The sequence below is a fragment of the Lates calcarifer genome, linkage group LG7_1 (assembly GCF_001640805.2).
Source record: "Lates calcarifer isolate ASB-BC8 linkage group LG7_1, TLL_Latcal_v3, whole genome shotgun sequence".
NCBI classification, from domain to species: domain Eukaryota; kingdom Metazoa; phylum Chordata; class Actinopteri; family Centropomidae; genus Lates; species Lates calcarifer.
In genome coordinates, this window is record NC_066839.1 from 3,733,145 (window position 1) to 3,756,384 (window position 23,240).

The 23,240-nt window shown below is 41.7% G+C and overlaps 1 protein-coding gene across 12 annotated transcripts in view; it reads right to left on the bottom strand.

The window, feature by feature from the left end:
- Positions 1-22,799, bottom strand: part of afdna (afadin, adherens junction formation factor a) — a 97,898-nt gene extending 75,099 nt beyond the window's left edge. For 10 of the 12 annotated variants that reach the window (XM_051071749.1, XM_051071755.1, XM_051071754.1 and 7 more), the window contains exon 1: positions 22,473-22,799. In XM_051071749.1, coding sequence (XP_050927706.1) covers positions 22,473-22,574 — 102 coding nt within the window. In that variant the 5' untranslated portion in view covers positions 22,575-22,799. The remainder of the gene's footprint in view (positions 1-22,472) is intronic. The other 2 variants (XM_018679529.2, XM_018679527.2) reach the window with 1 other exon arrangement.
- Between the last annotated feature and the right edge of the window lie 441 nt (positions 22,800-23,240).

The window sequence follows — 23,240 nt, forward strand, 5'->3', positions numbered from 1 at the left end:
AATGTTTGTCTTTCTCTTCTCTTCAGGAGCTTTTAAAAACGCTTTCAGTTTAAAGTTGTGTTTTCATCCAAGTGGTGATTTATGATTGTTCCAAAGGCGATTTCAAAATGCAGAGGCGTTCCTTATTACTGAAATACCAAAACAACACAGACACAGAGTGCCACTGGAGTTCACTGATCACAACTTTCAACCACAACTTGTGGGCATTTATCCAGGTCAAAGTACGTCCACTGAAGTGTTTGTTCTTACTACTGACAGGCTCAGATTGTTATTATAAGTGTATGACAACATTATGGATAGGATTCCTGCAGAATGTACCTCTTTATTAAAGAGTAAGATCCTTATTGTTTGACCAGAAACATCAATATATATCTCCACCAGACTCCATTGACAAAAGCAGCAATTTTACAGAGCCAAAAAGAGGAGTTGCTGGAATACCGCTGCCTCCATCTGTTAGCTTGTTAGTGTTACTGAGTGACTTTCAGTGGTGGAAGAAGAATTCAGAAACTTTACAAAAGTAAAATTACCACATAATAACACAAACAAACTAACTGATGGAGGCAGCGGTATTCCAGCAACTGCACATAAAATTACTGTTTTTGTCAATGGAGTCTGGTATTGGTATGAAGCGACGTTTCTGGTTAAGCGAGGGATTTTACAGGCAGGAGAAACACTCGTGTTGGTAAAGAAGAACCTACTTCACTGACCGAGACACTTCTTCACCAACAGTTATCACGTCACAGTTATCGGTCGACCATCTCCACCACTCTACACCCTCCATCACGTGTCACTCACTCTTTTATCATCCCCCTACATCTCCTAAGAGCAGCAAGTCTTCCAAAGCCGAGCTGAGGTATATCTATATGTGTGTGTGTGTGTGTGTGTGTGAGAGAGAGAGAGAGAGAGAGAAGTGGGGGAGGGAGTGGTGGGTAGGGGGTTATCAGGTGTTATCAGGTGTTAAGGAAACTAACCAGAGCTCTATTTCCAAGCATGTAAACCACTTTTGGCCTCCAGCGTGACGCATCTGACATCGCTGCATGTCTGAGTGGATTCTGGAAGAAGCATTAACAAACTATATGTGCCACACAACAATTCATTACCACTGTTTACCATCTTTTTGTCTTTTGTTTTTATCCTTCAAGTACCACTCCTACAAATAAAAAAGGCATCTGTTTATAAAATTCCTAAGTTTCCAACTTTGAAAAATTCCCTGACTTTTGCAACCCTAGTCCCACTACGACAGAGACATCAACATTCATTCTTTAAAGGCATTTTCTGGGCATTTGTTTTGCTTTAATTGGATCATTGATAGTAGACAGACAGACAGAAAACAAGGGAGGGAAGCGAGAGGAAGGTTTGACGTGCAACAAGGATCTCCAGCTGTGACTGAATCTGGGACATTGCAGTTATATTTTATGCATCTTGGCCCTTAGCAATCCTCTGCAAATGTTTACTTTTAACTCTAATATAACCCTGAAAGCATCGACATTTCAAACTGCCCACTGTCACCACCGTTAGCTGCTACCTGGGAAACTTTTTTGCATTAAGATTTTTTGGATAGAGCGAGCAGGGTGTCGGCCGCCGATCTGGACTTTATTACACATCATCTGCTGTAACGGTGAGCAGAGGTTTCAGCAGGCTTTCAGAGCTGATCTCAATTTAGTGGTGGTGGTGGGGAGGGATAAAGCTCTCTGGGATGTGATGGAAATGCAATATGAAAACAATTAAAGCCAATAAAATGTTTCCTATTACACAGTCATGGCCCACCGGCTCTTGGATAAACCACCGATCTCAGGGCAGGGTCTCGCTCAGTTTCGGCGTTTCGAATCGAGTTTTGGGGGGGCCTTCGGAAACGCAACTCATTACCATGTTTAAATAAAGCGTTGCAGCCTCGGACTTCACTTATTCTGGACAATTCAGCTGGTGCAAAGTGTTATGTTAACCAAGACTGATTCCTCTTGCACTAATACTGCAGCAGAGTTTAATTAAAGACAAATACTGCCAAACTAAAAAAGGTTAAACCCTAGTTTCCATAGAGACACTGAATACTTTTTTTTTTTTGGCAGTGAATAGATGAATTTAAAGAGAAGGGAGGAGAGGAGCCCTCTGGATGATGGCTATTTGAAAATGAGAATAGATTCCAGCTGCCGTGCGTCATCCTAAAAGTCTCCTCCACATGCAACTCGGACGAACATGAGCCTAATAAAATGAACCGAGTTCCTGAGTCAATATTTTCGCAGCCCCACCTGCAGTAACATGGGGGGATTCCTCCCTAAGCCCGTGTCTAAGGTCAGCTGGACTGAAGTTTAAGCTCAAAACTCATCCCACGCCAGATCCTGGCTGAGACATTTCAAAGACATCAGACACGCCGACAAGACTGAGGGAAGGAAAGAAGAGGAGGAGGAGGAGGAGGAGGAGGAGGAGGAGCAGGGCGAAGACAAAGAATCCCATCACATGAAGCAGGAGAAATTACTTTCCTCTTACTTTAAATAGCCAGAGGATGCAAGGCTTACAACACATTATCCACAATATCAAATATCCTTCTGCTAGTTGCGGTTGCAGATGGATCATCAGAAATGTCCACCTTAAAAAAAAAACAACCTACAGATAAATGTAGACATATAGTTAAGTTCTAGACCCAACATGGATTCAAATATCATAAAGAAAATAAGAAACTAGTGTTTAGAAAATCAGGCGACTTTCATCTGGGAAAGAACACGCTGTGCAAAAACAGCCATTACTGTGTGGTGAAGTAATACGACTTCTAATAATTGGTTTCAGGACATAAAGCGACAGATCAACAGTTTCTTTGTCAGTGTCTTTATACAGTTGAATTCACGGTTTCTTCTATTTATTCAGTCACAGCAGACATCCAGCTCTGATTTTAGTGCCACAACAATCACTGGCCTCATGTTACCAAACATAAAAATGATCCCAGTAAATGCAGCAGTGAGGTATACATTTACATTTAAGAGTACTGGTATCAGATCTGTGCTTACTGCAAACACCCCTCGCTGAGGTACTGTTAGCAGTAAAGAAAAGGTCAAATCAGTGCAGACCTAATTGTCTTTCAATGACAAAAATCCTCACATTTGCGAGGTGAAACTTGAAATTTCTGCTTAAAAAAATGGCTAAAATTATTCTTAAACAAGGCGCCGATTAATTTTCGGTTGATTTATTGATCAACTAATCGCTGCAGCTCATTTTTCATGTCCTGAAACTCTAAACAAACCCATATCAGACCACAGAGCACTGTCATTTGATCAGTTATTCTCAGGGGAACAGAGGGAGGAAACCTTGAACTGCTGTTGATTTATTACTGGACTTTATGCAGAAATACATACAGTGAGAATAAAACCTACTGTCACGGTATAGTCAGAATGAAATGAGTGAATGTTGTTTCACTGAATTTCCTGCAGAGCACAAACAACCTGATCCACCAGGAAAAACAAAAGTAAGGCAGCCGAGGCCCGTTGTCCCGAATGAATGAAAACACTAAACTATGTTTCCTCTGTGGCGGCGAAGAAAAGCCTCTTTGTTTCAGGTGAGTTTCTGCTTCGGTATCGAGCCGTCCAGCCTCCACCCTCCCCCCCTACATCCAGCTCACCCTGTCATTCTGACAAGAGTGAGGCATTGTGGGGAAGGTACGGGTATAAATCGTCTGGACGCCTGGCCACAAATCAGACCTGCTCGCTGCCTCAACGGCTGCGTGAGCAACCCACAAGGATCAAGGCTGACAGGTAACAGCCACGGACGATGGGAGGAAATCACTATGTTCAGGTGTGTGTGGGGGGTAATTGCCACCACAAGGCCGCTGAGGGCTGATGAGTTTCTGTCCCGTCTCACCTCTCTCATTCATTTGTGCTCACACACAGACACAAGGTAAATCCCACAGGTGAAGTCAGACATTATGACACACCTGTCAACATGAGAAGCAGTATCGTTTAAGATGTTTTGTTGGCTAAAAACCTGCTTTCTTTAGCCTCTGTAGTCTCATTTACACACTCGTTAGCAACCGCCTTTTTTAAAAATCACAGCTGGAGTATTTTCTGATGCATTTTCTGTCGAAGAATAAAACGTGAAAATGTCTCGAGCTTGTGTTAAAACCACAGACTTTATTTCAGCCATGGATTTGGAGACTACTCCACCTACACCTGTAAATTTGACCATCCTGAAGCCACAACATCTCAAAAATATAAAAAATATTCGCTGTGACTGACTGGAAAATCCTGTCAAACAGCCTTAAAAGCACCATTAATACACATTCAATTGTGCTACAAACATACAAACAAAGGAGTTGATTCATGTCCACTGTCAGATCCATAAATACAGGAGGGAAATCATATATGTCCATGACAACCTCCCACAGTCCAAAGTGACATCTTCAAACATCTTGTTTTGTCTGATAACAAAAATCCAAATAAATTAAATTTACAGTGACATAAAACAGAGAGAAACTGCTTTTTAAAAATGAATATGAGCATAATTCAAACTAGTGATGGGAACTCATCTATCTGTCTTTGAGCTTTGACTGGACACACACACACACACACACACATAGACACACAGAACTCTGTTAATAAGTAGAGGCCCAGGCTGCTGACCATCACAGAGCAGCCATTGTTTCCAATGAACATCAGTGATTCAACTCAAAGTTAAAGACACAAAGAAACAGCACGGCGTGGTTCTGGTATTCAAAGATGGATGAGGGAAAACCACAGAATGTCCTGCTGCCTTCAAAGGTCTTTAGTCCCACAAACTGAGGAGTTTAGAGGTGCGGTTAGTAGAAAACATGATGCTGAGCTAAAGATCTGGACAAGATTTGATCAAATATAATCAGTTTTTGACTGACTGGGGCAACACCTGTGCAGAAAATGTTGAGTTTCACTGACACTGAGTGACTTAGAAGTCTATTAAAAAGAGAAATTCAGAGCAACAGAGTGCTGAGTAGGACAACAACTAACAATTATTTTCAATATTAACTCTTGTGCTGATTATTTTGCTGACTGATGAGATAATTACTTGGTCTGTAAACCATCAGAAAATGGTGAAAAATGGACATAATCATTCACCAAAGCTCAAGATGACGTCTTCAAACAGCTTTTTCAACATAAGACAAAGAAAAGAGGCTAATTTCACTTAAAAATGGACCTAAGGATTAATCAAATACCAAAATAGTAGCAGATTCTGAATAATCAATTAATCTTTTCAGCTCCAGTGGTGACTACAGCTTGGTTACGTTGCTATACTGACAGATTATATGGGCTGGAAATGTACTTTATCCCTTATTTACCAGGCCAACAGTAAACAAACAGGGAAAATTAGGATTAAGAGCATGTAATGTAAGCCTCTTTCAAATTAAGACCTGATTCGCTCAGCAGTCAGGGTAACTAAAGACCATTATTTAAGAATATACAGTATGTTTGTTTCCTTTTTGGCATTAAATTAGTCCAATCTAAATATACAGAATGTTGGTTATTGTAATGGATATTTATACGAGCCGTGAAGAAGTCATGTCAGTCCAACTCTGGTGGAAAGGGAGAGTCAAAAACTAACCGGATAATGAGAGGAAGCATTCACTTCTGCTCCATTTACTGATATTTTCGCTCTCATTCTCAGTAACTATAAAGGAAAAAGGGGGAGAGAGAGAGAGGGTGAGGGTGAGGGGAGAGAAAATAGAGACTTCAGAAACAGCCAGAAAGGTCACACATGCTTCTGGGTGTGTCTGTGTCTATATACAAGAAAGATCAATAACAGCCCACAGTGGTTTAACATGGGGGGGGGGGGGGGGGGGTTAAACACACCACCTTGTGATCATGCGTGCGCACACATCCACCGACGACGTGGGCACGATCCTGACCTTACCGGGTGTTTTTGAAGGTCCCAACGTGCAGAGAATAGAGAGGAATGCAGCGAGCGCGCAAACACACTCAGGGATGAGGCGTTGAATTATGCAGTTCCGCCCACATCTCGTTCCCTCTCTCGCTCAGCCTTGGAGTGACTTTGGTGCAAAACAAAAGGAGGGGTGGATGGGTAGTGACCAAAACAGTCTGTCCACATCACATCAAAACCAAATCGGAGACTCGGGACGTCAGCAGGTCCAGAGGAAGTCTCTCTCTTTTGATTACCTGCTGCATATCCGAGGCCTCAACAGTAATTATCTGCTGTGTAATGTAGCCTTTAAAGCTCTATTCACACGGGACTGACTGGTATTATCTTGGGGGGGGGTCCTCTTTTTTAAGATTTTAATAACCACAGAGGACGTCCGTGCGCTTTAATCCCGTGTGAATCTGCCAACGTCAGTAATCTGCAAAGTGAAAAATTCCAACGCAAATTAGCTCAAATTCGGAGGTCATCTGATAATATTAGTCCCCTGTGAGTGTGCAGTTCTGTAAAATGGGTCATGCTATTTTTTCACAGGGATTTTTCAGCTTTTTTTTCCTTATTATTCAATGATGTTGAGAGTTTATTAAGGCTGCAGGAGAAATTATTAATGAAAAGCTTTGATAACATGTTGGGAGCAAATTATGGGGACTGATTTATTCTCTCAACACAGGGACCAATTTACAGAGGGAGTACACCCAATTCAATTAGTCAGTAAACTTGAATGTAACACAAATTTTGTTGCTGAAAAAACACTTTTGCTTCAAAGTCGATTTCTGGACCTGTCAGCCTAATCTCATGATCTTCATCAGCAGGTGGAATTTGCTTAGTTTGACATTTGTTTGTGAGGAACTGTCAAACTCAAAAAAGTTATTTTTGTTATTGATCAATCTGCTGATTACTTACTTAAGACACAAAAAAGCAGCAAAAGTACTTGAAAAAGCTTTAAAAGCCAGAACCTGTTTATTTTTAGGATTTCTTGGCTAAAAAATGAAAAATAGCTAAAATGATTAATCAATTATCTAAAGACTGACAGACTAATTTTCTGACTATCATTTCAGGTCTATAAAAGATTTTGTTTCTCCATGCGAATCCATTAAAGTAATATGGGTCTGTGTTAAATTTAGCTTTTTTTCTTCATAGAAATCAGCCCAGTCACACAGAGACCGATGCTTGTTTTACTACTGAAAATCATTTTTATTAGTGATTTATCTGGCATTTATCTTCTGATTATTCGCTTGGTTAACAAAATGTCATAAAATAAACACTTCAAAACCCCAAATATATAATATTTTCTATCATATAAGACGCCTAAACTGGGAATTTTGGCATAATTTGCTTGAAAAATGACAAAAAGATTAATCAATTACCTAAATAGTTGCAGATTAACTCTCTATTAATTGACTAATAAGTGAATCAACTAATCGTTTCAACGCTACAAAAGACTTTTCTCATGGATGCAAGTCCAAAAATGTCATTTTAGCCCTAACAGGAATATGGGTCAGGGCTAAAAATTAGCTGTGGAGGTGATAAAATCGTTCTACTTATTACTTATTTTATGTGATTTTTAGTAAAAATACTGGACGTAATTCAAAGTTCAGTAACTTTTTTCTGTCTGCCTCAGGTGTGACAGTGTGATACGACAGTACAACAAACCAAACCCTCCACACAGTGACAACAGCTGATGCTCCCGCCGTGAATAGTAAGCTGCCACTGTTACCCAACACCGTCAAGCTGCTGATTGCTGCCATGGCAACCACCTCAGCTGGGTGTCATGTTGCCATGGCGCTGGTATGCAGGCCATGCCCACTTCTCAGGTGTCAGGTGGACAAACAAAAAAGAGAGAGAGGAAGTAAAATGTGCTGCAGCAGCAAAACTAGTCTGAGTGTCACAAATACACAGAAACTGAGACATTCAGTACAATTCTTATTCAGTCTGAAGCAACTAATTAAACTAATTTAACCTCCTTTCTTGCAATAATACGAGTTGACAAACAGTTTTAATGACACCAAGCAGGCAATCGATCTGTATTTTAGTTTATACATGACAAAATAACAATGAAAAACAGTTGTTAAAAGGATCCAGAGTGCAAAGAGAAAATATATGGAATTATATTTAAAAAAACAACTAAAGAAATGAATACAAACACTCACTATTAGAGATCAGGAACCAGCTAATGTTTGACAGTTTTGCTTAATAAAGGGCTTTAAACTATATTTACTGAATACATATACTATATAACTGAATATTTAGGATTATCCAGGGTCAGACTTCAGTGGAGATGTTGCCAGTTAAAGTTTCTGATCTGGGCTCTTGGAGGACTGGTATGGAGCAAAAGGAAATCTAAATAAACAAGAATCACTTCAGCTGCTGATGCTTCTGTGTGCTCTGGAAACTTTTTAAAACAACTTTCTGCTAAGCTAAAATGCATTTTATAACACATTCAGGTCATTTGCAGGGTCTGAAAAGCTTCAATTTTATTTAACTTCATTCAGGAATTTGTAATATTGGCTAAACTCCTAACACCCACTCAATTGTTTGACCTTCAAACGTGACCACCGTCAAAAAAAATGCCCAAAGGAGAGGCCTCACATTTCACTCTAACTGGCATTAAAAAGCCTTGAAACGTCCTGATGAAACTTGCAGATATCCCGAGACTGATGCAACGGACGCCACAAGAATCCAAATTAGCACATGACATCATCTTGGCCTTCACCAAAAAAGACGAAGAGGAGGAGGAAGAAGCAGCAGCAGCAGCCCTGGTCTGAGCTTAATTTCCACATGTGCAGGATTAACTGCACCAGGACATTCCACTACCCCGTCACAGAAAAGTTTCAAATACTTTCCTCTCCGTTGGCTAAATCGCTCGGTATCGACAGCGTTATGTGGCGAACCCTGCCACGGATGGATAATGTGGTGCATTTGCATCAGGCGCTGCCCTCCTTAGGCAAACAACTGACCGGCGAACTGTAGCTCGGACTGCAGCCTCACCCCTTCTACACACACACACACACACACACACACTCACTCAGGCCACACATTGAGCGATAGCAACGAGGGAAATCGACAAACCTGCTACACAAAAACACAAACCAAGAGTTCACCCAGGCCTTCAACTCCACAGTACAACACAGACACACACACACAACACACACACAGTCTGGGCTTGCGTCAGCGATGTCAGCCCCAGTCACACATCAGCACTGTCCCACTGCAATGCACTGCTGTGTGTGTGTGTGTGTGTGTCAAAGCTATTCTTATGGAACAGGGGGAGGATGAGGAGGAGGTGGGGGTGGTGGGACAGCTAAGATCAACAAATATGAGCGGGTGGAGCAGTGTGTAGGGAAGTCCCCAGCACACTGAGGTCACTCACACAGTCAGTATTATTGTACTTTTCTGTTCAAATTCTCCACCAGGTCCTACCAGGCGGGTGGGGTCGAGCTGAGCAAGTACAGGGTGCAGCTCCGTCGAGGGGAGGGTGGGGTGAGGAGGGGAGGCTAATAACAACCAGCAGATGAGAGGAGTGGCCTCTCTGATCAGAACTTTAAAGGCTGCAGCACCTGCTTCTGTTTGGTGATCTGGCTGCTCATGTCTCGCTCACGTCTCAAATATGTCATCACCTATTTTACCACCAAAGCGTGTTTACGATGGCGGTAGATTTTGTTCTCCTGGATGAGTGCAGCTGCTGTGTGTTTGTACTGCTTTGCTCACTTGGGACTGATATGAGCTGTGTCTGATTGATATCAAGATAACCGATTATGCGATGATGCATTTCATGGAGGAAGCTGAAGCTAAAGTGTTAGCATAAATTAGCTTGTATTAAAGCTGCGTTGACTGATTTTTTTGGCCACTTGGGGGCAGCAGATCAAGTAGGGTTTTTTGTATTTTTTTGCAGGGGTGGCTTATGAAGAATTCATACATTTTTATTTGTGCATTGTTGAACAACTCATACAACTCACTGCGTTTCATTTCTAGGTTCAGATTCCTTTAGTGTTCAGAGCTCAGGTTTTAACCAGGAGCTGAATCATCCTCAGACATTTCCTCTTCTCTAAAACAAACACTAAAACACACTAAATAAAGTAGTGTCAGATTAAAAATCAGTGTTTTTCAAGCACTCTTCATCAGACTGTTAGCAGAGCAGCTGCTAACGTTAGCTCAGTTTGTTTTTAGGTTAGGATTCCTTCCTTCAGGAGTTTTCACTGGGAGCCGAATTATCTACACAGGTCTCATCTTCTCCAAAACAAACAGTCATTAAAGAAAAAACACTGAATGAGGCAGTTTCACATTAAAAATCAGTGTTTCTCTGTGGGCAGACACAGCAGCTTTTTGCTCAGCTTGTTTCACTGATTACTACTGAAAAATCCATTATCTGACTTAAGAATATGGTTAAAACATAATAAGAAAAAGTGACAGTGATTTGTAGCCATGTTTCTGGCCACCTCACACCAATACTGGTTTTCCTTTTAGCTTTGTTTTTGTCTCAAACATAAAAATGCCTGCGTCTGCAGCTGCTAAATTGCTCCATTATGTTTGCTAGCTTGTCGCTAACTTTGTCTGTCTGCTGTTTGGTGCTGGGCAGAGAGTCTACACTGAGTTTAACTTAAGTGAAAACAGCAAGCTAACAGACAGAAAAACCAACACAACGAACTGAAAATCACTAAACTGCTGCATAGAGCTGCAGGGGAACTGAAATACTGAATGATAACTGTTTGGTTGTCCCTACGAGCAGCCACTTTGACTGTATACACAATCATTTAATCCATTGTTAATATAAAACGCTGATGACTGCAGCTTTAACAGAACAGTCAATCTTTCCAAGACACCAGGAAAACATTTCATGCATCAGAAATTTCACATTCGGGATTTAAACTCAACTCAACAAGCCAGAACTTTAAAAAACAAATGTTAAGGTGGACACGGTTCAGCTCCATCACACTCCCTCTTTTCTAAGAAATCATGAAAAAGCAAAGTCCAGTCGAGCCATCTGCACGTCTGCTGTCATCATAAGTTTGTTATGCTGATACTTTTCACAGACCAACAACAAAAACCAAAACCAGCACAACATTTCAACACACACACACACACACACTCGGCGCCAAGAAATTTGTGGTCCCCGTCTTATGAGTTACAGAGAACTCATACAGAACATGTTGTGTGTTGTTTCTCCCAGAAGAGTGTGTGTTTGTGTGAGTTTGTGTGTGTTTGTAATTAAGTTTAAGTAATCTAAAAAACATCACACCCTAAAGTAGCTTCTCCGACCCGCCCTGTGAAGGCAGCCCAATGTTCCAGTGTCCCACGCTGCCTTTGACCATTAGATCCACTGTTTTTTTTATTTTTGACTTGTGATTTCAGTTCCACCCTATGGTCAGATATGGAGATATCAATGAATCTGATTATTTTCATGACTAATCAATGATTGTTTTGCCTCTAAAATGTTTTTATTTTTTATTCTAATTCTTAAAATATTGTAAAATATCATCAGTTTTGGACTGTTTTCAACCCAGGTTCTGAAGTGTTTTCATTAATTTTTCATAATATTTAAACTTTTGTCAGTTTTTTATTTCCTACTGTTTCCAGAATGTCATTTTTTTTACAAAGAAAAGACGCCTTTTCTCTTTACAAATACAAGTACACAGACCATATAAATGTGCTATATCCAGAGGGATTACAACATTTTCCATGTCTTTGATGGCTGCCACGGCCCATTCACAAAACCCAAATATGTCTTTGGGGCTGCACTAAATCTACTGTCAATGCAGAAATCTGTCCCTGGGTATATCCTGTGTGATGGATTCTTCCAGTTTAAATGGTGCACATGCTGCAAGATGACTGGAGAGAAGCCAAGGCTTAAATTACTGCTGATATATTAGATTGCTGCAACACTTTATTATTTTTTCCCCTTTTATTTAACCAGGTAAGTGTCTCAATGAGATTTAAATCTTGTTTTTAAGAGAGGCCTGGCCAAGAAGGCAATGTAAAGTAACAAATAACTGTTAAACACTGTAAGAATATACACAATATTCAGCTAAAAATATGATACAAGTATACAAATGTCTAGTTAAGATGGAATAAAAGTGCAAATTAAGATGCAGAAACAGGCACAATTCTCAAAATAAACTGAAATAAAGTTTTAGAAAATCAATTTAAAACCATTGACTAACAGAACTATTTTAAAGTTTCAGCTCCTTCTGTACATTGTTCAGGAGAAAGGTAAAGAATATTCAAAAGCTTTTTCCCCCAAAACTGTGTCCTAACTAGGACAATAAAGAACGCAGGTGAAGAGGAAGCAAATCAAGACAATAAGTAAGAAAATGCCCAGAAATACAAGTTATATTACAGTTTTTATAGTGGCTTTTTATTTATTAACCACCCAGTTAAATATTGTGACCATAGCCACATGTAAGGAGCCGACATGTGGGGAAACAATGGGTGATTACACGGACCGTCCCTTCCTTGTTTTCCCTCCTTGCGGGCCACGACTTAGACATTGATCTGCTGCAAAGCGCCATGGGAGCTGGTGGCGAGCGGCACTAAACACTCACAGTCATTGGTCCCTGATTGCTGTCTGATCCTGCGAGGTCAGTGTAGGCGGGCGATTGGGGGGGGGGGGGGGGGCTTGTGATTGACAGGTGGGAGAGCGAATCGGCCGGCGGAGAGGGCAACACAACCCAATGGAGGGAGGAGGAGGGAAAAGGGGGTGACGGAGAGGGGAGGGAAGGCAGGGAGGAGGTGAGCCGGGCCTCTGAGGGGATTAACACGGTCTGACAGGCTGGCTGGGACAAACACACACACACATAGACGCACATACACAAGCTTTGAGGGCGGGCTGCTCTGCTGAGCACACACAATACACTGCTTGTTTTAGAACAAGAGGAAAGAGAGAAAAGATAGATAAGAGAGAGGCCAAATCACAGAGAAGGAATGTGTGTTTGACAGAGAGAGAGAGGGAGCGGGATTATGGACCACAGGTGCTTCTCTGCAAACGTCGAGAGAGAGAAACTCCTGCTGCATGACTTTCCCCACACGTCTTCTTCCCTGGTTTATTAGGAGAGAAAAGTCTGGACTCTGGCAGAGTTCCTCCACCGCGATAATGGTCTCATACTCACTCGAAAATGTACATTCACTCCTGTCTGTAAGACAGTTTTCCACGGACAATCTCTCACATTACCTGACCCTGCTGTGTCTGGAATTCCCTGCTCCAAACTCCCATTTGCATTCCAGGGATTCCAGGACCGTTAGAAACCCTGAAAACTGTGACATATCACCCACTTGGATCCTCACAGATGCCGTGCTGATGTGTTACTCTGGACTGCTTAGGGAGGCTTCTTTTAACGGAGCGTTTTTGCATATATCGATCAGGTTTCGGGGGCCCGTCTGAGAAAATTAACTGCCTCCGAAGTGGAGCGGGGTTTCTGCAAGATTGACCGAGTTTAATTTAAGGCTTAAAGAAGCTGTAAATTAAAGTAACAATCAATGATTTGATAAACTGCAACATAAACAAATGTGTAAATAAAAATCTGTGGAGTGCAGGTCTGTGTAGCAACAACATGTTTTAATATTTTCCAAAATAATTTCACTGGAAAACAATTTTAAAGGTTTTTCAGGGGTCTAGTAAATGAGTGTTTGAGCTCTGCTTTGCATTAGTTAACATCTTAATCTCTGTTATTTGTCTCTAAATAAAAAAATATCTACAGTAACTGATGTTGAGCTTGATGGCACATGCTGAAAAATGAAAACTACCTGTAATTAGTTGTGTATTTGCCTCCTGATAATCAACTCTTGCTGCAACATAAATTAAAATGTCCTATGAACCATTTAATTTGTCCATGAATTCCTAATACACAAACAAGAAATTATTAAGTCAGATAATAGCGACTATGCTCCTCACAACCAAGACTCTGTCGCTCATGATCCACTTAAAGCCTCAGTCACTCCACAGGAAGCTGAAGTGGATTCCCAAACATGCAGGAAATAAACAGTGGTGATAAATATCCTGGCTGTCCACTGTGACCCCATCCCTCTGATTTAACAGGGAGCAGCCAATAGACCGAGGCCAGCTGCATCAATTACAGCTCGTACAGTGACTGATGTGACTGGACAAAGATTAAATTCTGTCATAGAACAAAAAAATGTTGATAAAACGACTTCTAGCTGTTTTTGTCAGCAGCAGCTTCCATGACTTTTGATTCTTCATTCTTGAAATTTTACTTCAAATTATGAAGTAGTTTCTTGATTAAGATTCATGTTGTGTTTATAAATTGTCAGAAAATAGTGAAAAATGTCCTTGAGCCCAAAGATATTTAATTTACTGTCAAATGTGACACAGAAAAGCATGAAATTCTCAAATCTGAGAAGCTGCAATCAGAAAATGTTTGTAATTTTTGCTTTAAAAAATGACCAAAATAATTAATCTGTTATCAAAACAGTTGCTGTTATTTATACTGCAACATTAAGCACCATAATTGCAGGTAAAAGCATCAAATTCAGGAGGGGTTTTTAAGTGGTGGAGCGAAGCCAGACACTGTGATCAATGTGTGAAATGTTAAAAGACAATATACTGTATAAATGAAACTGACTAAACAGCTACAGTGTAATTGTGGGTTCACTGATTATTTGAGATGTCTGAACAAAGACATAAATAACAGTGTTGTTCCCTCATGAGCTGTCAAACTGGAGGAAACTGTCAGAATAAAGTGCAGCACAGTGAACGAGAGCAAATACAACAACTTCGAAGAAAACACAAAATGAAAATGAGCTGCAAGGTCACTGATCCAATCACATCCGTCCATCTGTTTGTGTATTTATGTGTGTGTCTGTGTGTGTATGCGTCGCAGAGATGGGTCATAACTCTGCTGGACAGGCTTAAGACTCGTGGCTTGTGATCTTTTGCCCCCTGCTTCGTAATGAAACGCTGGCGGAGCGATTACTCTCGCACATACACGGACACACCTACTGTTTGGCCATGAAATGTGACAACATGGCAGCGAGTTTACAGCTTCATCTGGTCGGGCACTGATAGGCAACACGGACCCTCGGACACATGCAGAGCAATACTGGTGTCGGAAGCTGCACTGATTTCTGGACATTTCCACACAAGAATGGAAAAATAAAAGCCAGAACTCTTGAATTAAACTGGAAGAAGTTACGTAACCTGCTAATAGCATGAGCTTTACACCTGCCATGTGTGTTTACATTCACCCAGAGAACTGATAAGGCTCCACACTCCTTTCCATTAACATCCCATTTTCACACAGTGACTTATTCATGCTCCTTTTCAACTGCAGTCATCACTCACACAGTCAGCCCGGAAAAGCAAACTTTACCAGAAAGGGGAAAAAAAACACAAAGCAGCGCGAGAAGATTAGCATCATTTTTAGCAGCTTCGTGTTAGGCCCCGTTTACACTCAGGTCACGAACAGCAAACCTCACGAGGTAGTTTCTATTCTGGCCAGATGTTGAAAAGGTGTAAATGCATCTGTCTCTCCCAGACACGCACACAAGCTTTAGTTGAACTATATCAGGAACCAATCTGTGGAAAGAGACACTCACATGGTCTGCTGTGTGATAACAGCAGCTGAAGTGATGCTGGGATTAGCCATTTTTATTTTTTCATTAGCTGTTAGCTAGCTGGCTGTGCTCTCATTCATGTGGCGTTTTGGCAGCTACCAAAGAACTTCAGGTGCATCACCACCACCCCCCACCTCCTGGACTGGAGCAGGGCCGTCCCTAAAGCGTAGTTTATACAGTGGCCTATGCCGTCGTGTGCATTTATGCTTGTGTATGGTAGCAGGTGGTGTGTTGAGCTTCTTCTTCTACTTGTTGGAGTTGGAGCTAATAAATGTTAAACAACAATAACTTTCACTACAGGAGGGCGACAGTATGAATAGGATTCCTACAGAGATAGACCTTTTTATCATTCTAAACATTGTTTTTCATCTCAACCAGACTCCACTGACAAAAACAGTAATTTAACAGAGCAGAATACTAGAGCTGCTGAAACACAGCTGCTTCTGTCTGTTAGTTATGTGTACTTTTATTACGTGATGATCTGATACTTCTTCATCACTGAAGTTGTACTATAACACTAACTAACCGATGGAGGCAGCAGTATTCCAGCAGTTCCTGTATTCTGCTCGGTAAAATAACTGTTTTTATAAATGGAGTCTGGTCAGCGACTGCCAGGTAAAATATTCTTGATCAATAATGCACCGATTCCAAGTTATCCTTTCAGTTGTCAACATATTTTTTACGTCACACAACAGAGTATTTATTTGGCATATTTTCCACCAGACATTTTGGCTTGTGATGTTTTCATCTGCAGGACAACAATGCATGATGCTGGCCAAAAGCCGGCTATGCCAGCTAACACAAACTCTGCTCTAATAAGTGCATTTAAATCATGAAAGTGCAAGAGCTAGATATCAGTGTATCCCTTTAATGCTACAACACAAAGCAAGTGCTTACGAGGGTTGTTGAGATGTAGTCTGAGAGCTTAACTGCATCTAAAAACTGCAACACCTTGACGGATATGCATAATTTAGCCTTTAGCCGCCACAGTCATCCCACCCACCTGCTCCACGATAAAGCCTCAACGTCAGAACTGATGATGACCTGCGTCAAGAAAACCTTCAATCTCGACTGTCATCATTGCTGCAGGCTACAACAACACGTACACACTTATTTTTTTAACAAGCCCTGTGTGTGAGTGTGTGAGGCCTCTTTGCTGAGCTCCTGTAGCCTGCGCTCATCGCAGCTACACCGTTACCATGGCGACGCAGCACCCAGCTAGCAGCCACATGACAAGATGAGGATGGGAGGGGGGAGGACGAACACACAGAGGGACAATGCAAACAGAGATAAATGCATGGAGCTGTCAGCTACTGTGTGTCTGTGTGCGTCTGTGTGTGACCTCTTGGTATTGTAAGTTGTGGCTGAGGCCAGCAGATCTGTTAACCAGGCCTCTGCTGTGCCGCCGCCGCCACCGAACAACGCCGGCTACTATCACCAGCTGCTCACAGGTACACTCCAGGCCGACGCTAACCTTTTCAGTCAAAGCCCAGAGACACGAGCCAGACGACAATCTCTCCCCCACCTCTGAAGTGACTGCTCTTTCTTTGTCGCACACAATTTCTCTTCGACCTGTTTCTGCACAATATGCTTCACCTATTTCTTATCGTTGCACACCTGTAAACAGGCACATCAGAGAATAAGAGAGGAAAAAACAGGAGTAGACGACATATTCCAGGGCTAGATGATTACCTGATTCGTTAATCTCAGCATTAGCTTTAGTGCTTTTTTGGTACTGGTTATAGTGAATTATTTGCTTTTAAGTTAAGGTCTGCTGGTCAAACAAAACAAAGCATTTAAAGATGTAATGTCTTTACACAGGCTGTAGGAAACTTTTTGTAAAATTAAAGTCTCAGAGACATGACAACAAAAACTGAAGAAAGCATCACCCTGTGTTCATATAGCCAGTGCTGCAAATCACTGAGCTCATTTGCTTTATATCAGTACTCTCCTGTTATATTATTGCATTGCATTAGTGTAATAAAGCACGCTGGTACTTTATTTTCTGAATTAGTCATTACTGTCTGGCTCTTTTCTCTAGCTATCCACATGATCCACAGAGACTTGGGAAGGAAGACAGAGAATAAGATTTTTATGGGCTTATCCACCCAATAATATCTCCCAATAAAAGTCTGAACATCAATAAACCAAAACAAGACAAAAATCTGATAAATAATATCATTAAATATCTAAACATGAAACAAGAGCTGCTGCAGTGACAGAAGAACTGGTGTCAAAGGTGGAAAGATAAGCTCTAGAATCTGGAAATAGGTGGTAAAATAAAAAGAAAATCTGATCAGGCATCACCCTAAAAACAACACAGTCATTCCACCTAGATCCACAGGAAACCACACTATCTCCACACACCACACACTTCCTGCCCAGCTTCCTGCTTCCTGAGCGGCGGAGGGGAAAAGGCGGGAGTGGTCGCTGATGTCACGGCGAGTCTGCCTAAATGCTGCGTTCACTTCCCCATGGGAAAGAAGGTGGATATGAGCTTCCTGCTAGTAAATACAGAGTCAGGCTGTGACTACTACAAGGAAACACTGCTAGTTCACATTTTCATACAGATAAAACTGACTTTATTAGAGTGAAAGAGTAGCAGAAAATAAACTGCGAACCAACTAAAGTTTCTGATCCTTCTAGGTTTAGTAGTAGAAACACAACAAGGCTGTAGGTGGACTGGCGAGCAGATTGGTTTTCATGTTAACGTCCCCGACAAGGCATCTGACCAAAAACTCATTTGGACTCTGGGATGAGGGAACCGGAGGAGCTAAACCTCTGTGTTTCCACCTCCATGACCCTGTGCCAGAATTAAGGATGTGATGCAACGTCCATCAACACACTGTCCTCCTATGCAGCAATGCAATACACAGTGCAGCTGAATGACACAGGTTTCCACTTCATTCTGTTCTGTGGCTAAAACCTACATCCTCTCAGAGCAGCGTTTCTAAATTTTCCTTAAATTCCAGTGCAGAAAATGATCATTAAACTAAAGGGCAAAGTTGTCTGATTTCCTCCTCCACACCCATTAAGCCTGTTGTGCAGCACAGTCAGTCACAGGGAGGTGTTACACCTCACCCTCATGTGACTTGTGTCATTCTGTCACAGCAGACTGCAATTACAAGCAAAGCTAGGTGGCTTTCAGAGTTATTACTGTGTCATTGTCAGCTGGTTTCAGAGACGAAAAATTCACAGCATTTTTATGAGCGGGCTTAAGCCATGAGCTTTTAAAACGATTTCAACACAGAATAAAGTAACAAACACATAAACCAGAACAAGTCTGACTAACAGAAGCTGAGATGAGCGACAAATGGAAAAGAAAAGTACATTTATAGATGAGGTGTTTGGGTCCTGGGACTTTATAAAAAGAAAATATCTGTCATACTCTATTAACCCTGTTCACAATGGTCAACTGGAAGTAAAAGTGTGTAGCATTTGCAGCTCTATAAAGTCTATTTACGGCTTTTTATTTCTTTTAAAAGTCTTAAATTTAGATCTAATACTCTGTCTATTTAAGCTCCTGCAGACGCCCCGCTATGGGATCTACTATGTCAGTAATCTACAGGCTCAGTGTGACTGCAAGAAAAGTGACAAACTTTATGTTTAATATATCCTGCAGTCTACAGAGATTTTAGTGGTGCAGGAGGTCTTGAACTGGACGAACAAAAAAAGGCTGCTGCTCCAGTTTTAAACCATAAGCCTCTCTTGAGTTTGGTCAGAAAAAAAAAAGTGGAGGAAATTCCTTAGGTCAGCACTCAGGACTAGTGCAGGAGCTTTAAACTTTACCTGAAAATAAAAGGAGCAGTTCAACAGATTTGGCTTGAGCCTGATGATAAGACAACAACCTGATTTACACGATACGACACTCCTCTGTGGAAAAAAACACTTAAACTACAGCTTCAAACTGCCCCTGCAGAGGAAACCATCAACATAATAAAATGTCAGACCTGCCTGATTAACGACATTACATGTAATTACTGGCTTAAATAGTGCTACCTGCTAATTACAGCCACTTCCTGTGGCCTAACTGTACTGCTGGATACATACAGGCTGAGTGCACAGTGACTGAACGCTGAGAGTACATCTGTAAGGTGATATGCATCATCTACTCTCTATCATTTATCATGCACTTGATACGTCTGCTCGTCCTGTACGACGTGTGTCAGTATGTACTGGTAATGATTTAGATATGTGCCTCCAGTACATTTTAATTTACAGCCATGTTTAGCTTTTCAATTCTGTCCATAGCTTCCTGAAAGCTTCACTCTGGATCTGCTGCATTTGTTTATATAACACAAGTTATATTTAGGACGACTCTGACAATAACTTTTCCCTGATGCGCAGCTTTCCAAGCACAAGGAACGGCTGCACATCAGTTGTCAACGTTCAAACTCTCATGCACATAAAAACCCTGTGTTATTGTGTTTTGGAGACGGATCTCTGCAGATGCTGCTGCTCACAATCCCTAAAAAAGCACAGCATCTCTCCCACTCTCTGTTCGTTTTTAGGTGATATGTAGCCGTTACTCAGTGCCACCATACTGTGAATGGCGATGGTCTAATCTGGATGAAGAAATTAAACCAGAGGTTACATTCACGAGAGTTAAAACACAGAAGGCAATGATTAAAACACGTGTCATTTAAACTAACCAAAATGCACCCACACCTCTGCACAATACTCTTTTCATTATATGCTCATGGTCGTTTTTAGTTATGCAGAGTAAACACAAAACTGCAGCAAAATAAACTTTCCCACAATCTTTTTTATCCAAATAAAACAAACTGTTAGTGTGATTACATATAAATTCCAGTCCATCTATTGTGTTTTCACCTTTCAAGTCCAGTGTTTATTGAATTCTGCATAAAAATAAGCCCCACGCCTCGGCCCCCTGCGAGTCCCCCACGTGACTTGAGTACCTGTTATGTTGTAAACCCCCCCCCACCATAATAAGTCCCACAGCAGGAGTTATTCAGTTTGTGTTGCAAAGATTAAAAAGTTTGAGAACCTTTGCTCCAGACTAATCAGCCATCCATGGCTAATCTAATCACACGAATGATCTCACCGCTCTCGGTGGCAGTTTGGTCTGAAATTAAAACACCTTTCAATTATCAGATGTGCTGATTCTGTGTGGTAAATCAAACCTAAAAAATACAAAAACAAGAAAAAAATCACAGGTGATACTGTCAAGTTTAATTTCAACCATCGGTATATTTCATGCACAGCCACACTCAGCAGCAGTCCAGACTTTGTGAAGGACACTTGTGCAGCTTGGGGGCTCTAACCAGCTGACATATGGGGAGGGTGTGGCGTGGCAGGGGAAGGCCATGCATCTGCTTACATTTAATCATGTTCAACTGGACTAAACTCTGAAGTGTCTTCAGCGGCAGCAGCAGTGCTGAAGTCATGCTCCCTGTACAGTGAGAGAATTACAGCCTAGAGAACTTCTGGACTGGGTTAATCATTCCTCACAGAATGGAGAGGTTGTGTGTGCACTTCACAACCCCAGGCCAACGGCTTCAATCCTGATAAATTAATCGGCTCAAGAAGAGGAGAGGGGACCCTGTAGGCCGCCCACCCCCTCTCTCTCTCCACCCTACGCCTCTTGCACCCTTATCCAAGGAGAGGTGGGGGTGGGCTGCCCGCCTAAAAACACTGCAGCTGACACAATCACAGTCGTAGCTGTAAATCAGGACTACTTAGCCATGAGATGCACCAGTTAAGGGGTAGGGTTAGATGGGTATTGACTAACTTGTTAAGGACAAGAAACATGACCAAGCCCCTGCTAGCCTGCAGTTAGGACTTTCTTATCCCTTCATGTTGTTAGTAAACAACCACAACCTGAGTCCAGACGGACGATTTAATTACAGCACAGCTCCTCAATATGTTGCAGGGTCAAATTATTGCTGGTCAAACAAGCAGCTTGCATCCAGCTAGCTAGTGTAAGGACAATGCAGGACGACATGACATGGTCTGTGCTGTATATTGTTGCACTGACTGACAGGGAGATTTGTGTCATGGCTACTAGCATCCTTGCTTTCTGTGTCCTACCTGGTGAAAGCATTCACAACCCTGCTTGTTGCTAATACTTTAAGCTTTTATTTATTTGCCCCTGCGTATCAAACAACCTCACCGTGTTACTGGATTTGTCAGCCATTGCAGGCACTGCTGCAAGCCCCGCTACACGACCAATACACACAGCTAAACACTGGCACAGCTACATACACCACAGCTTTAGTTTCTCCTTTAAATAGCAGAGAAGTGTGTTGTACGGGGAGGACGCTAATTAGGCTCGTCAGTTTCCTCCATTAAGCACAACGCCGGGTTCATGTTTGCTCTACAGGTAACGTGCTTGCTAACTAGCTAGCTAGCCCCGATACGTGCTGTTCCCTCTTGGACCGGAGATAACAACACGCCAAACTCCATTCAAAATCTGGCGATTCAGTGTCGCCTCTCTTATTGCGCACATACACACGTCTGAGAATACGTCTCAGGATATACAATAAAATCAGTGTTATTCACTTAAAATTCGGCATATTAATTAAGCACAGTTTGTCTGTAAATGGTCAACTTTTAAGAATTATTTCTGTTACTCGCCAAATAACACAGTAGTGGGCGGCAGCTGGTAGCTAGCTACGTTTGTGTGAAATGTTCTTTTAAAAAAAGAGATATTTTAATAAATATGGTGCTAATCTGTAAGCACATAATTAACTTGTATGGTTGCTTGCAGTGAAAGCTCAAGAATTTATTTAATGTTACAGGCCCCAAGTTGTATAATGTGTGTATATTACGACATAGTAAATCGGCCAATTTTTCAATGGAGTTTGGCATTCATTCTCTCCATGCACGTACCGGGACTTACCACGGAGTAAACCGAGTAAACCACGCTGCCCACAACAGCTTGGCTTTTCAACATTTCCGACCCAAGCGTCAGCCAGCGGTGGCTTTACGGTCTCCCATTCACCCAGAAGAGGGGCCTGCGGGTCCGCGGCCTCTCCTGCCACTCCGGGCTGGTCTCCTACCTCTGTGGGCCGGCTGATCTCGAACAGGTCGAGCCGGTTGGCGTTCCAGTGGTTGATGATGTCGGCCAGTTTCCTCCTCTCCTCCTCCCTGCTCCCCGACATGGTGGACAGCGTTTCTGACCCTGTCCGTCCGTCCGTACTGCTGAACAAAACTTCCCGTAACGTTAGTCCACAGGAGAAGAAAACCTCCGCCAGCAGACGCCAAAGGTTCAGGTCTGCTGTTTTTATCGCCAGGACTTTGTGTGGTCCGTCTCTCCGCTCACCGACCGACCTGCTGTCTGATCTGTTTCTGCTTCGCGTTCCCGGTGCGGCTCCCGCGCGCGCCCGATGCACTCTGTGGATGCACGGCCGTGGACGCGCAAAACTGTTAACTGTTTGAGGTCCATTAAATGTGATGGATGCCGCTGCTTTACTGAACACACTGACTCAGGTTTATAGGGTTAACTATAAATACTTAGGGTAGTAAGAGGGATTACGTCAATATGAGTTAATTAAGGCCTTTTTTATTTAAGCTTAAAGCTGATTTATTTCAATATCTAATTTGAACCTTGTTAACGTTAAATAAACCAAGAAAAGTTTCACAATTTGTTTGTTTGCGTATATGAATACAATATAATGAAATATATGTGCAATATTGCTTCAATATATTAATATATTTGTGCAATAATTCAACTCATTTTATACTTACTTATTTTTTTAATTATTTTTTCAATAATTTGCCTCTCCATATAATAGGATAAAATGTGATAAAATATAAAATCAAAGGCT